The sequence below is a fragment of the Vitis vinifera genome, chromosome 2, assembly GCF_030704535.1.
Source record: "Vitis vinifera cultivar Pinot Noir 40024 chromosome 2, ASM3070453v1".
In the NCBI taxonomy this organism is placed as follows: domain Eukaryota; kingdom Viridiplantae; phylum Streptophyta; class Magnoliopsida; order Vitales; family Vitaceae; genus Vitis; species Vitis vinifera.
The window spans coordinates 11,987,856-12,002,968 of NC_081806.1; the positions used below are offsets into that span (position 1 = coordinate 11,987,856).

At 34.8% G+C, this 15,113-nt stretch overlaps 1 protein-coding gene across 1 annotated transcript; it reads left to right on the plus strand.

The window, feature by feature from the left end:
* Positions 1-402: 402 nt before the first annotated feature.
* On the plus strand, positions 403-14,337 carry LOC100267661 (membrane-associated progesterone-binding protein 4). The gene is made up of 8 exons (XM_010664541.3): positions 403-904; positions 980-1,056; positions 1,177-1,248; positions 4,834-4,871; positions 7,213-7,256; positions 10,833-10,879; positions 13,638-13,812; positions 14,022-14,337. The coding sequence occupies exons 1-8, from the start codon at positions 770-772 to the stop codon at positions 14,187-14,189; spliced, it is 756 nt and encodes a 251-aa protein (XP_010662843.1). The 5' UTR covers positions 403-769; the 3' UTR covers positions 14,190-14,337.
* The last annotated feature ends 776 nt before the right edge of the window (positions 14,338-15,113 follow it).

Below are 15,113 nucleotides of genomic sequence, written 5' to 3' on the forward strand. Positions count from 1 at the left end.
ACAATAAAAAAAATTAGTTAATAAAATGTACAAATTCAATCTAAAACAATTTTATATAACAAAAATATGTTTCAATATTAGAACAAACAAAAAAAACCTCTAAATAATCAAGCAAGTTTATGCTTAAGTTGTGTAATTTGACGAGTTAAGTCTTTTAATGCAACAAACATTTCTATATTAAAAGAAAAGTGCTTTTTGAAAGAATCACTCTAGGTTATTTTTTAGATTTTTTAAAATGTCTTGAAAAATATCATCCAATGCTTATTTCCCTAAAATAAAAAAAAAAAAAAAGATTTCAAAAATTAGTAGTGCTCCTTAGAATCGTTGTCAAATACGATAAAATTATGTTGCATATAAAGGTAATAAAATAATTAAATTTTAGGATTAATGAAAATTTCAAACAATATTTTTCATTTTTTTATATCATTTTTCTCCTCCCAATTGTTCTATTCAATTCTTTTCGAAAATAACCATTAAAGCAAAAAAAAAAAAGGGAGATTATTTGATTTTGGGAACGTTGGACGGAAAACTTATTCTATGTTCGGTTCTAGGAAACTAGAGAGGAAAGATTTTTTTTTTCTTTCTTTCTTTCCTCGTAGTTTCCCTCACCAAACTTGACCTAAAAAGGCTAAAATTCACTGGGGTCAATATCCTGACTTGGAAGTTTGCATGGAGTTCTAATACTACCTATATTTTCCAAAACCCTGTTGTTAGAATTGAAAGACGATCAAATTTCAGTGGAATCAGTCCCATAGCTTTGCCTAAATCAATGGTGGAGACAGAGAGGGAGAGGGAGAAGGTAAGATCACAAACCAATTTTGCTGGAATTGCAGTTTCAATCTCGCTCCTCGTTCTTCTCCTCGGCCTTTCCTTCAGCTCCAAACCCTTCCCATCTTCTCCATTGGTAAATCCCCCGCTTTTCTTCTTCTTCTGGTTCTTTTTATCATTTTATTTTTCCATTCACTCACTTGTTGTGCAGAGGTTATTTACTGCTCAAGAGCTGGCTCTACATAATGGAGCCAATGATTCCTTGCCCATCCTTTTGGCAATTCTCGGGTACTTTTTCTCTCTTCATCAAAATCGTGTGCTTGGTTCCCCAGAAAACATAACCCATCTTTTTTGTTAATACTACTCTCTTCCTCCCCCCCCCCCCCCCCCCCACCCCCCGTGAATCAGGTCTGTTTTTGATGTAACCAAAGGAAAATCTCATTACGGCTTGGGAGGCGGCTACAATCATTTTTCTGGAAGGTTAGTTCTATTTCATCCTCCCCTTATCATCTGATTGGTTGCTTGGAAAGCACAGGGAAACACATTAAAATTCGTTAAAATGATCAAATCTTAGGTTTCTCAATACTTGGACCTCAGGCTATCCACTTAAACTATTTACTTAATTGAGGTGATCTTTTTTAAATTTTAAATTTTGAAATTTGAAATTTTACCTTCTCAGCTCTAACTGAGGTTTAATCCATTTTTGGGGCTGGATTCTAGATTTAGTACAAGTTTTCCTTTTCTAACAGTGTTTTCAAGGTAGGGTTAACATTGTTTCATGTTTCTTTGACATTAAACTTCTGTTCCCTACATCCTTTGTGCTTCAAAGGAACCTATGATTTTTGTCTCAAGTTAAAATGCATAACAAGCTATTTCAAATTGTAAGTTTTTTTATTATTATTATTGTCAATTTTTTTTAATAGGTTTCTGTCTATATATATATATATATATATATATATATATATATATATTTTATCAATAAGTATAAAATTGTATTGCAAAGAGGCGCTAAAGAGGCGACCCACCGAATTACAATATAAAGGGACTTACCCCCTTACAAAAGGGCCCAAACATCAAAGGACAAGGCAAAACAAAAAAACCTCTCCCTTAACGCATACACACCCAATCTATAAAATCTATTAAGGTCGAAGGACCATCTTTATCCACAATTTGGTTTCCGACCACAAAAGATACTTTTAGCCTTTGAATGGACAGCCCACAATCCTCAAATGCAATTGAATTTCTATCCTTCCAAATAACCCAAAACAAGCATAACGGTCCCAATTGCCACGCCACCTTCCTTTTCTTTCCCACAAAAGAACCCCTCCACCCTAAAAGGGTTTCCTTGACCGAACGGGGGAAAACCCACGAAACGCCAAAAAAGGAAAGGAACACCATCCATACTTCCCTCGTTTTTTCACAATGGATAAGAAGGTGGTCAATTGTCTCCTCACTCTTATGGCAAAGAAAACATCTATTTGCCATAACCCAACCTCTCTTTTGCAAGCAATCCAAGGTTAGAACTCTCCCCCAAGAAGCCTCCCACGCAAAAAAGCTCAATTTGGGCTGCACACAAGAGTTCCATATAATTTTTGAAGGGAAGAAAGCAAGAGACCCCGGCTGCATGGTCCTATACAAAGATTTCACCGAGAAATCCCCATCCTTTGATGCCATCCACTTCACCGTATCCTCCTCATCCCCCTAACCTTCTTCCCCTCCAAGCAACAAAATAGCCTTTCCACTTCTTCCAACTCCCAATCGTTGAAAGGTCTATTGAAACAAGGGTTCCAACTTCCCCCCCATTCCCCCTCGGCTGTCCACACTTCATTTACCCAAGCCTCTTTGTTCGAAGCTAAAACAAATAAAGAAGGAAAAGTCTTGCTCAGAGGGATGGTTTCACACCATTTGTCTTTCCAAAACTTCACTTTCTCACCATCACCCACCACAAAGCCAACAAAAGGGGTCACTTGATGTCCCATTTTACTTATTGCCTTCCACAACCCAAACCCATAGGCCTCCCTAGACTCACAAGATCTCCACCCTCCTCTTTCCTCCCCGTATTTCCCTCTGATCACTTGGTTCCAAAGAGCCTTTCTTTCATTTGCAAAACGCCAAACCCATTTGCCAAGGAGAGCCCTATTGAAGGCCCCAAGACTCTTAACCCCCAACCCTCCGCTTCTTTTGTCTGAACACACAATTGACCATCTTACTAAATGTGGTTTGTGCTCAAGAGCCCTGCCACCCCACAAAAAGTCCCTTTGAATCTTCTCCAATCTGATTCTAACCACTCTAGGCATTTGGAAAATTGACATAAAATAAATCGGTAAATTTGACAAGGTACTACGCACTAGAGTAATCCTCCCCCCTTTTGAAATGTACTAACGTTTCCACATAGCCAATTTCTTTCTGAATCTTTCTTCTATTTCATCCCACGTTGCAACGCTTTTAAACGGGGCGCCTAACGGCATTCCTAAATAAGTGGAAGGTAGTTTTCCCACCCTATAACCAAACTCATCAGCCAACTCATCCACATTCTCAACTCTACCAACCGGAATCAGCTCATTTTTCTCCAGATTTACTCTTAACCTTGAAATTGCCTCAAACCACATTAACAACCAGCCCAAATACAATAACTGATCCTCCTTTGCTTCACAAAATATCAGCGTATCATCAGCAAACAACAAATGTGATATCTGGACCCCTTCGCCTCTTCTTCCCCGAATCAAACAAGGCACCAAAAACCCCCCAGCCACTGCCTTCTTTATCAAAACACTAAAAGCCTTCATCACCACTACAAATAGGTACGGCGACAGGGGGTCACCTTGCCTTAACCCCCTTGAGCTTTGGAAAAAACCGGTAGGGCTTCCATTCACCATAACTGAGTACCTAATAGTGGATAGACACCACTTTATCCACCTGCACCATCTTTCCCTAAACCCCATCTTCTCCATCACTGCTAAAAGAAAATCCCAGTCCACGTGATCATAGGCTTTCTCAATGTCTAATTTACAGAGAATTGCCCCTCTATTGCTTTTCACAATGGAGTCAATTGCCTCATTAGCGACCAGCACTGCGTCCATAATCTGCCATCCCTCCACAAAAGCGTTTTGGGATGTTGAGATGACCTTGGCTAAGACACCCTTCATTCTATTAGCCAACACCTTAGCTAGCCACTTATACAACCCTCCCACCAAGCTAATTGGCCTAAAATCCTTCAAGTCCTCTGCCCCCCCTTTCTTAGGAATCAACGCTAGGAAAGTTGCATTCAAACTTCTTACAAAGTTCCCAGTCTCATGAAATTGCCTAAAGAAGTTCATAACCTCTTCTTTAACAAAATCCCACGAAAATTGCCTAAAGGCCATTGAAAAACCGTCAAGGCCTGGCGCTTTCTCGCCACAACAGCCTGACAACGCCCTAAAAACCTCCTCCTCCATGAAAGGCTTCTCCAGCCCCTCCACATCCCCCTCTTCCAACCTTTCAAACATCAAGGCATCTATCCTGGGCTTCCACCCCCCCGGATCTGCCAGCAACCCCTGGTACACCCTGCATATCTCCTCTTTGATCTCCCTTTCCTCATTGTACCATCTCCCATTCACTTTGACTCTATTCATCTGATTCCTTCTTCTATAAGCATTAGTCATCTGATGAAAAAACCTTGTATTTCTATCCCCCTCTTTCAGCCAAATTTCCCTGGACTTCTGCCTCCATGACATTTCTTCTAAAAGGACCCACTTCTTATACATCTCTCTAGCCTCCTTCCTAGGTTCTTCCTCTTCCAAGGACAATTCGCGAACCCTCTCTTCCTTATCCCAGAAATCCAATGAATTCCAAGCCTCTTGCTTCTTAATAGGTTTCTGTCTATATATTTCTTAGTTGTTCCTTTTCCCGCAAGTCTACAACTAAACTCATATGCTCAGGCAGCGTGCCTTGGGATTCCTGTTTCAAGCTCACATTTGCTTCACATTGTCTTATACTTTCATTTTCAACTGTTTGTTTCCTTTGCTTTGAAAATTATATCTATGCTTACATGCTCATAGCTCTTAACTTTGGTCCTTATAATTTCAGGGATGCTTCGCGTGCATTTGTTTCAGGAAATTTTTCAGGTAAAATATCAATGTTTATTTTTTTAGTTAGTCTTGCTAAGTCCTAAGAGTTATGTAAGGTTTAATGTCTGTTATACCCATATAGATATATTGCCCAATTCATTTGGATTTCCACATCCCCAGTTTTCATTTTTTTTTTCTGCTAGCTATGCTTTAGTCTTATTGTAAGACAAAGTTGCTCCTAAGTCCTAACTTAACGGGACGAACTAAACAACACAAGAAATAAATGTTTTGGATTTGCAACATGAATTTGCTTCGACTTGTGGCACTATAGGAAAATGAATAGAGATAGCACATGGAAAATCTTTAATCTGGATAATTCCATTATTTGATTGTAAAACAAGATTAGAGTTTGATTATAGAATTTTTTAATATCCTATTTCTCGTTGAATGTGCAATTTCCTAGATACTTCTTTCCCCTAATTTTCTGCTCTTCTGTTTCCAGTTTTTTTTTTCTTCCTTTTTATTCAAAAGGCCATATTCCTAAACATATTTGTGCATTTAGGCTGTCATTAAAAATCCTAAATTAATTGCAATCTAAAAATCATAGCTGTTTATCTTCTAAAGTGTGCCTTCAACCCTAATAATCAGTTTCCATCATAAAAACCTAGAACCATAACCTTTCCTAGACCTTGACCCACATGTAGCTAGATCACATATAAACATTGTTCAAGGTTTAGGTGCTGTCCCTTGTCAAACCTCTTTCTGTAAGTTACGTACTCGTAATTTCCAAGAAGAGTAGAATTATTTTATGAAAAAAATTGTTTGTTGCTTATTTTGTTATGACTTAATTCTATCACTTGAGGTGGATTCCTCAGGCCTCTTGGAGGACTCTGATGGATAACTGAGAAAATAATTTTACATGTTTTCTTCCCTTCCAATTCTGTTTTCTTTGCCTCCTACCGTTCCCCCACATCAAATATTTATGAATTCGTTTCCGGTTATGAATTTCGGAGATAATTTCATAGTATGACTATTTTTTAGCCTTGATATTGTACAATTGTTTTTCAGAAAAGCATTTAGGCATTTAGGATCTGTAATTTTTGTTATTAGTTCGAATTACACTAAGTAATGTGTTTCTGTTCTATGGTCCTTTCAAACTGCACAGATGTTTGTTTGTTTGTTTTGTTTTATTTTTATTTTTTTATTTTTTTATATTTATTTTTTAATATTTGGTGTTGTTTAAGTTATAACTGAAATTACCTCCTTGACATTCTTTACAAGCTGTGAGCTGGGTATTGTTTGCTGCTGGGTATAGTCTGAAAAGGTTTAGGTGTATTTAGAAACATCTACAATTTTGTCAAAGAATAGTTTCACATTTCAGTTGATGCATCTTGTTTATTTATTTTTATTTATATTGATTTGAAACTAAAGGATTATTGACATGTAAAGAGGACTAAAACAAAAAAAAAAATGAAGGCCAACCTGAAGGCTTTTTATGTAGCTCATGGCTGGTCTTCACATTAGCATGTCATATGTTAGTGTGGTGCTCAGCATTGTGTGTACACCCAAATTCTAGGAGTCTGCAATTCTGGCTGATGATACTCTGTTATTGTGCAAGTTTCAAAATTGCATGTAGATGTAATGGAGAGTTGTCAGAGGGATCAGGTTGATTTCCAATTATTTTTATTGGGTTAGGTAATGGTTTGTTTGTTTGTTTGTTTGTTTTTAATTCATTATAGTTAGGAGATAAGCTTATGTAAAGCGTTGAGAGTGATGCCAAGAATATTGGCAAGTTCTGAACAACAAAGTCTTTGGGAACTTAATTTTATTATTATTATTATTATTATTATTATTAATTTCTACCCTTTTTTGTTTAAAGTCTATTTCTTTTCTTTAAATTCTTGTCTTCTCCTAATCCTTTTTTCTACAATAACCTCCTAACTTTTCAGTACATCTTGGTGAAAAAACATAGAAAGCAATAGTGCTACAGCTATAATAGTAATTATTTAGAATGAGTGAGGCCCATTTTATTCCTTCAAATGAAGCCAAATCAAAGTATATTTCCTAGAATTACTCAGTTTCTACAAAAGAATCATCAAGTCATTTTATTTTGTAAAGGCATTGTGTTTTACATTCAGGATGCAATGGTTTCTTTTAAACTGAAAATGAGCAAGTAGACTCGTCAAATTCATACTGTACGGAGTTTATATCACTCTTTATGTCATCGTCACAACTAAATGCACATGTGAATATCTGGAGCAGTGTTTTAGTAATAATAATAGGGATGGTAACCTATAACAACAGTAGAATTTTTGCTCCAAAAGCAATAATTGCTTTTATTCATGTGTTATAGCTTTTTGCTTCTTTATTAATTTTCTGCCCTTTTTTTAATTAACAGGAGATGGACTTACTGACTCATTGCGTGGTTTATCGAGCACTGAGGTAATTGATGTTATTTGCTCTCACACCTTTACATGTACTTTTGTAGTTTGTATGTGCACATTTTTGTCACTCTTTTTGTTTGTTTTTTTTTTTTTTTTTCCCTTTAAATAATGCAATTTATTTATTAAGAAAAAGGAGAACAAAGTATTGGGACAATGTTACCCATGATAGCAACTGGATACAACTTTTCAAATAGTCTGAAAAGGAGGGAACAAAAAAAAGGGTGGGAAACAACTATAAGGTTCCATTCTTGATGCATGGAATTACGTAGAGAGCAGATGAATAGGTGGTCCTCTAATTTTATGTCCAAATGGGATATCTTATAGATTAATAACATTTAAGCCTATCTCAAATTGATTAATGAGATTCAATTATGTCGTTTAGATTAGCCCTACGAGAATTGATCTGTTCTGATATTCAAGAAAAATGCAATCACATGTAAAACACTGGATATACATGAAAAATTATGTACAAAGATTGCCTTAGCCTTCACAGATGCACAAATCATGTATCTATTGACTACAACAAAAATCCACTCACTTTAAAGGAAGCATACACTGTTTTACATGTTCTGGATGTTACTCCCCGATGATTCTTACACTGACCAACACTCACATGTCTTCTTCATGTCCTCTTTACGTCCACAATGCAACACCCCCCTTGTGCTCCTTAGTGGATCACTTTCAAACCATATTAAGGCTTAACAACTTGAATCCTCAACCTCTACTTTTCTTGCTCACAATTGTGAAGTTATAACAAAATAATTTTTTTCTCTTGGTGTGCATCCCCCTTGCTAGGGTTAGGAGAAATAGCTTTATTCTTTATAAGCACAAAAGCCTTGTTATAATATAATAGAAAATCTAATAAAGGTGGAAAGTGGACACCAAAGTGGAAATGGTGTTCAAAACTTTCTTCAATGTTTTACATTTTTTTAAACATTTAATTCAATTATTAATTTTGTCATTACTTAACCAAATCTGAAACTGCATATTTACCTTAACTTCAACTTTTGTGTATTTAACACAAATATGTTATTATAAGATTTGGTGGTACTTGGTAGTGAAGTAGTTTTCAACCTGTAATCTTAGGAGAAAAATTGTCAAATCTAAACCAATAGAATGACAACAACAACAAAGATCCAATCTAATGGGTTTCTTCCCTATTCCATATAGAGAGATGAATCAATAAAAAATTGTCGCAACATAAAAATTGGGAGCTCCTGATCTTCAAAATTTTTTAATTTCATTCTTTTCAGTACGCCAAAAGATGGCATGAGGGACACCTTCAAGTTCTCTTTGATTCCTTTAGACCTAGTTTTCAGTAACCAGCCATAGAACAACTCTCTCGAGATCTGGACTCCTAGACATTGCATAGCAAATTCCAGAGGTGTAAGACAAAAAGTTTGCAACTCGTTAATTACTTGGCAACTCCTTCCCTCAAATCCTTCTAGCTACATCTTTTGGGCATAATCAAATTCTCACTTATTAATTAACCTGTGGCTCATCAAGGATCAACCATCTGCTGAGGAAAAGTTACTTCAGTGGGAATCCAAGGGACTCACTCTCTGCTAGATAGGAAATTAAGCCCCTATATTCATCATCTCTTAAGAATAAGATTTCACTTAGAAAGTTCTGTTAGGAAACATGCTAAAATTCGCATTATTTAATTTCTGAATAAAACACAAAGTTCCAAATCAAGATTTGGCAAAATCCTCTACATAAGTTTCTTTGTTCACCACTAGGCCAAAGGGGGAAGGAAACTCATTTTGTGGGCTCTCTACACCAAGTAACCTTCCTAACTTTTACATGCCCTTCTTGTCCACCCTAAATCTCACTTTGTTCACAAGGGAAACTAGGTTGTTCTATATCCTTCCTGAGCCCTATGCCAACTCACTGACTTCTCTAATTTTTTTGGGTCTATCTTTGTTTGCATCCCCAAACTTCTACCTGACAACCACTTTCTTTCACTGACTCCTGCTTTCCACAATAAAATTCTATAACCTTTTCCATGCTAAAGCTTGATTCATAATGACTGGCCTAATGCCTGAATCCTGCTTCTCCATGTGCCCCTTCCTCTTCTGGCACACAAACCGAGCCCCAATCCTTTATGATACTTAAATTATTTGCCTATAGCCACCCAAAGAATTACCTTAGGAACTTCTCCAACCTGCTAGCTACCAAAATTGGGAATCTAAAAATGGACAGAAATAGGTGGATATAGTTGCAATATGTTGTTGACAGACGTTAATTTTACCTCTTTAGGAGGATAATGTTTCTTTGAAATGAAGTGCTTATGGTGTTATTTTTTACTTCTAGTGTACATATCAGAGACAAATGCCTTTTGTCTGGGAAACATGAGTAGTTGTTGAGTTTGGCATGTGTGTGGACCCACCATTTTTTGTGAGACTCAATTTTGTCTTGGAAGGAACTATCTTGCATCATGCATAGGTAGTGTTGCTCATGCATCATCCTTCTGTAATATAATTTCGCTTGCTGTTTCCTTTTTAGGCTTGATATCTCAATGTTGGACTTCTTTGCCTTGTATTTTTAACAGTTTTAATGTTCTTAATACCATAGTTGTCAAAAACTTATGATACGTGATACAATACCATGATAGGATACATTTTTTATTTTATTTTATGGAATTGATATGTATCAAAATCTGTATCTTATCTTAAGCGTATCTTACAATACATAAATAATACATGATACAATATGTGATGCAATGATCAATGATACATACACATTCAACTATTTTTTTGTAATATTTAAGAAAAAATGAAATTCAAGATTTGTTTTTTAAAGGATTATTATGTTAATTGTTTATAGAAAGGTTATAAATTGATCATAAAAAGGATAGAGAAGTAAAATAATTCTATATGAAGAGCTACATTATTGTTATCAAATACTATAATAGTTAAGTAAATTTATGCTTGCAATGAATATTGAAGAAGTTTCATTTGAATGGTTTGGATATGAAAATGAGCGAGTGGTGAATAAAAGTTGTCTTTATATATTAGTTTTTTATTGAGGAATGAATGATGCCAAATATAAAAAGTTGGAACTTTGGAGATGACACATGAGACATGTATATCAACAACACATAAGTACCTATGCCTAATTAGAACTTGGAACTAAAAATCAAATAGGAAAATTTTAAAAGTTTATATTTGTGAATTTTGTGATGACCATATACATTAAACTCATTTTTTTTTTAAATTGAACCTTTTTCAAACTCTAGTATTCAATGTTTAGATATGGTATAATATTGTTTAATTCTTTAAATCTTATATCTTGAATGAAATTGGTTATATCTACACTTCATGCTTCCAATATATATGAGCATGTGTACATTTTTTTTGTATTTATTTTTCACCATATAAAAAAACTTACAATGCACGATACAAGAAAATAAGAAAACAATAGCCAATGTACATTGTGAGAATTGATGGCTATGCTTAATACAGCATTCTGATTATTGGGGACCACTCATCAATGTTTTGTTGCAAGTGTCATGCTGGGTGCTGGTACAACTGTCAAGTGTTTTGTGTATGATTCAAGAATTTTGTTTTTGTAGGTGAAGAGTGTTGTTGAATGGCGGGATTTCTACTTCAGAAGCTATATGTGAGTTGTACATTAAACAAAAATTTCTTCTCTCCTTTTTTCTTACTTTACTTTCCCCCTGCTAGGAATTTTCAAATCTTGCACATCATTCAGAATGGGTAGCAAGAGTTGGTTGGAGGAAGAGTTTCTAATAAAGATGTTGAAATAGGGAAAAATGTTGAGATAGTTTTTCCTTATTTCAATTTTGGTAATAGAAATCTCTTTGAAATTCTTAGAAATGAACTAGTGTGTCTGTTGTCTCTAGGGATGGAATCCTAACTTTTACTAAGGGTGTCAGACATGTAGTACAGATATATAATTTTAGAAAATCTATAATTATGTATTTATTTATTCAAGCTCCAAATTCAATAATTTTTTATTCTTTATTTATAGTTTTTTTTTAATAATAATTTTAATGACTAGTATTATATCGAACAGAAAGAACAATTTGTTGATTACAAATCATGCAGGATGTCCAACATATAGAATCGATCTAAAAATAACACACAAAACTGCAATTGAAACACTAGGAGACAAGGACAACCAGAAACACCAATGCAACTAAAAGTCAGCCCCAAAATCAACATTCAAATCTCAAAATCGTAAAAATTCCTTAACAAATACCCGTAATCAAAAGAGTACATGGTTAGGAAACTATCTGCTTTTTGGTTGGACAATTGAAGGATCCACTATAAGGAATTGCCAAAATCTTGAGAAAGATAAAAGATTTTGCATAGTCAATTATGCTACTTCGAAGCATCTGGCTTTTTCTGAGATTTCTGGACATAAATGTGGCCAAATCTCATGTTCAATTTCTGTCATTATGGCTTGGTGATTAAAGAAAAGCTGCTGTTGGTTGTGACAGCTATTTAACAAGATTTCACACTGGTGTTGATTTCTGCAATCTTTTAATATGAGATTCGCACTACTTCCCATCTTAGATTATTGCTTAATCTGAAGTGCTGGGGCACTTTCTGGAATCTTCGAATACAAAGAAAGGGCTCAGAGAGCTCAATGAATTTCATTGCTAGTAGGTCTAGGATAGGTGCAGGTGGAAATTCAGTGAATCCTTGCCTGTTTACATAGGAACTGAAATTGATTATGGTAGGACTCAAATCACCCTATTTTTTCTACTTAATGGTCTCTTTAGATGTTCTTATATTGAACTGCTTCATCATTTTTCAATATTATTTCAAGGCAAGAGTTCACCATCTTGATTCTTGAGTTCACCATCAGTGGAAAGGGAAGCCATCACCATATTGATGGTGTGGGACCAATATTAGGTTATCATGACAAGGCACTGTTTTACCACCATTAACTGGTTTCACTGATATTTTCTACAATTTCCCACAATGTCAGGTTTCTAATTTCTAATGATTTATAAATTACAACTCAGTGGAGCCATTCAACATTGGAAAGATGTCCAAGGATATGCACTATAACAATTTTCAATGTTAGGATGTCGGTGATTCTTTTTGAACATTATGATGTGTCTTGAAATTGCACTACCATGTTTTACATTATGATATGTTTTCTGTGAGAAACCATGTATGGACAAGTTCAATTTCATGTTACAACTCAGATATCCTCAAATCAGTTGTTTAACTTTTCTGTAGAAATGAATTTGGTTTCCAAGTTTTTGGGAAAGTGAGTATGAATCTGTTTATATTTTACATTTTGGTTTCTAAGGTTTTTGGAAAGTGAAAATGAATCTGTTTGTATTTTTGACAATAAATATCTAGCTGGCTGTTTGCATTTTCTTTGTAATGGTTTTAGTAGCATACTACTAAAAATAGGAACAGGATGTGAAATATTGAATTCCAAATCCCTACCCAGTGTATTGAGAAATTATGTTTTGAACTCTGAATCCCTAATCAGTCTTGTGAGAAATTCTATTGTTTGACCTGTAAATAACACGGGGTGGTGGTTGTTTGCTAGGAAATTTTTTATGTCATGACAACCAATAGAACTTATATAAGAATTTGATATGTGTATTTGTTATGAGACATAAGGTGTGTTTTTTCATGAGATTTGAGTAACAAGCCTTGGCATTTGTCTTCAAACTCTAAATCTATAGTTGGTTTTAAAAAAATGGACAGTGATATGTACATATCTTGCTCTCATATATCAATTTATAGGATTAAATCTACTCCTCTGATCAAGTTGATTGGACTATTGTGTCAATAAATCAGGTGAAACTTGTAAATTTAGCGGAACTTTGCTGTGGGATTTGCTTATCTAAGTAGGAGAATAATTTCTTTTTTTGATTTGCTTATCTAAGTAGGAGAATAATTTCTTTTTTTGAATCACTCATCATTAATGTGCTTGACATTAGATCTCTACTGCTTTATGAGCAATCTTTTTGCAGCACTTCCTATATATGGAGAGACAGGATATAAAGATAACTGGCTAAGGGTACATCCCCTTATTTATTTAGGTTAAGTAAAGCCAAAAGGGGGGAAAGGAGGGGGGAATGGCCTTACTAGTTATCTGTATTTGTTTTGGAGTTCATACATGCAAATGTCAAGTTAATGGCTCCAGTCTAACCTGACTGGTTAGGTATAAGCTTGTCTACATTTTGACCTTATGTCAAACTTTTGCAATTTTAGCTTCTTTCATTGATATTTGTTGAAAACCACCTGGATAAAGAATTTGGGCTTGATGCACTTTGCAATGTAATATAGGCTTATGAGATAATGAGATATTGTAATGCAAAATGCAACTTCAACAGATGTGCATAATGTTTGATATTTCCTTGGTCTTGACCTGTAATTGTCAGATTTGTTGGTAAGCTAGTGGGTCTTTACTACGATAGTCATGGTAATCCCACAAAACAATTGAAAGGAGTTGAAGCCAAGGCTGCTAGGGGTGCACAGCTTTTGGAGAAGCAAAAGAGTGAAGAAGCAAAGCTACCTAGTTGCAATTCAAGATGGAGTCAGGATGAAGGTGGAAAGGTATACTTTCCCATCACTAACAAAGTGTTGTAAATCCAGGCCGGCCAATGACCCCGAAAGGAGGCTGGCCAGTCCTCTCCTAAACCCAGTTTCATATTTGTTCAACCATGTTATATTTCAAACTCTTTCTTTATAGATGCTTGTAAAGAATGCATGCCAACGTGTGGATCTACTTCCACCATGAATTTGAATTTTGGCCGTTTTGCCAGGTTTGGTGTGACAATGGCTATCCAAGACTAATTCAAAGGCCTCTAGAAATTGCTTTGACCGGGAAAATGAGCAAGCGATGTGCTTGCTTTAAAGAAGATCAACTGGGCCAGCAAGGGTTGGAAGTCTACCAAGGATGTGATTATCATGCCAAGGTTTGCCAAGTTTAAGTTTTTACTAAATAAATGTGTTATACTTCAGCTAATGTTGGAAAAGCACCAAAAAAGAAAAAAAAAAAAAGGCAACAAAGCTCTATAAAGCATATGTGTGTATTTAATGGATGGAAATGGAACACTTCATCTTTTTTTGCCTTCTGCAGATGCGGTCTTACTCATCCACTACACTATCACTATCAATTTTATTTAGTTTGAAATGATACATTTACTTATGATTATCATTGGCCGTAGAATGATATATGAATCAAAATTTATGAGCCTAAGTCATTAGGGTCACCAATATCATCATCTCAATTTATGTGCTCATTGTAGTTACATCATTATTAGACCATTTGAAGACTTAAGACAGCAGATTCTGGTTTTGTCCACAACTGTACCCTCAAATTCTTGTCTGCATTTTCCCTCATTTTGAAATGACCCTTCACAAAAGATAATACAAAGGAAAACTTAAAAAAAAGAAAGAAAAGTTGAAGATATCTAAAAGAAAAAGGAAGTTGAAAAAGCTGTTTAAAAACTGTAAAATAGATTTAAAAATATAACATTTTCTTATATGCTTTTTGAACTTTATTTCTCTTATTTTATTTTTACATATAAAATCAAGAATTCAAAAATATATAAAGTTTCAATTCATTGTTCTTCTACTTTCTATAGTAAATAAAAAATAATTTATATTTCTCTCGACATTTTTTTTTCTATTACCTTTTACGATAAAATGAAACCTTAGTCTAATTAAGAGTCCGTTTGGTTGTGTACCTAAAAAGCATTTTTAATATTTTTTTACATTTGAAAATTTTTATCATTCAACTTTTAAAAATGCTAAAATCGTTTTTTAAAATCACGGTCAAATACAAAATAAATTTGAGAGATTACTTAATAACGAAAAGAATTTTATACATAGGTATTAATACATGGTATTAA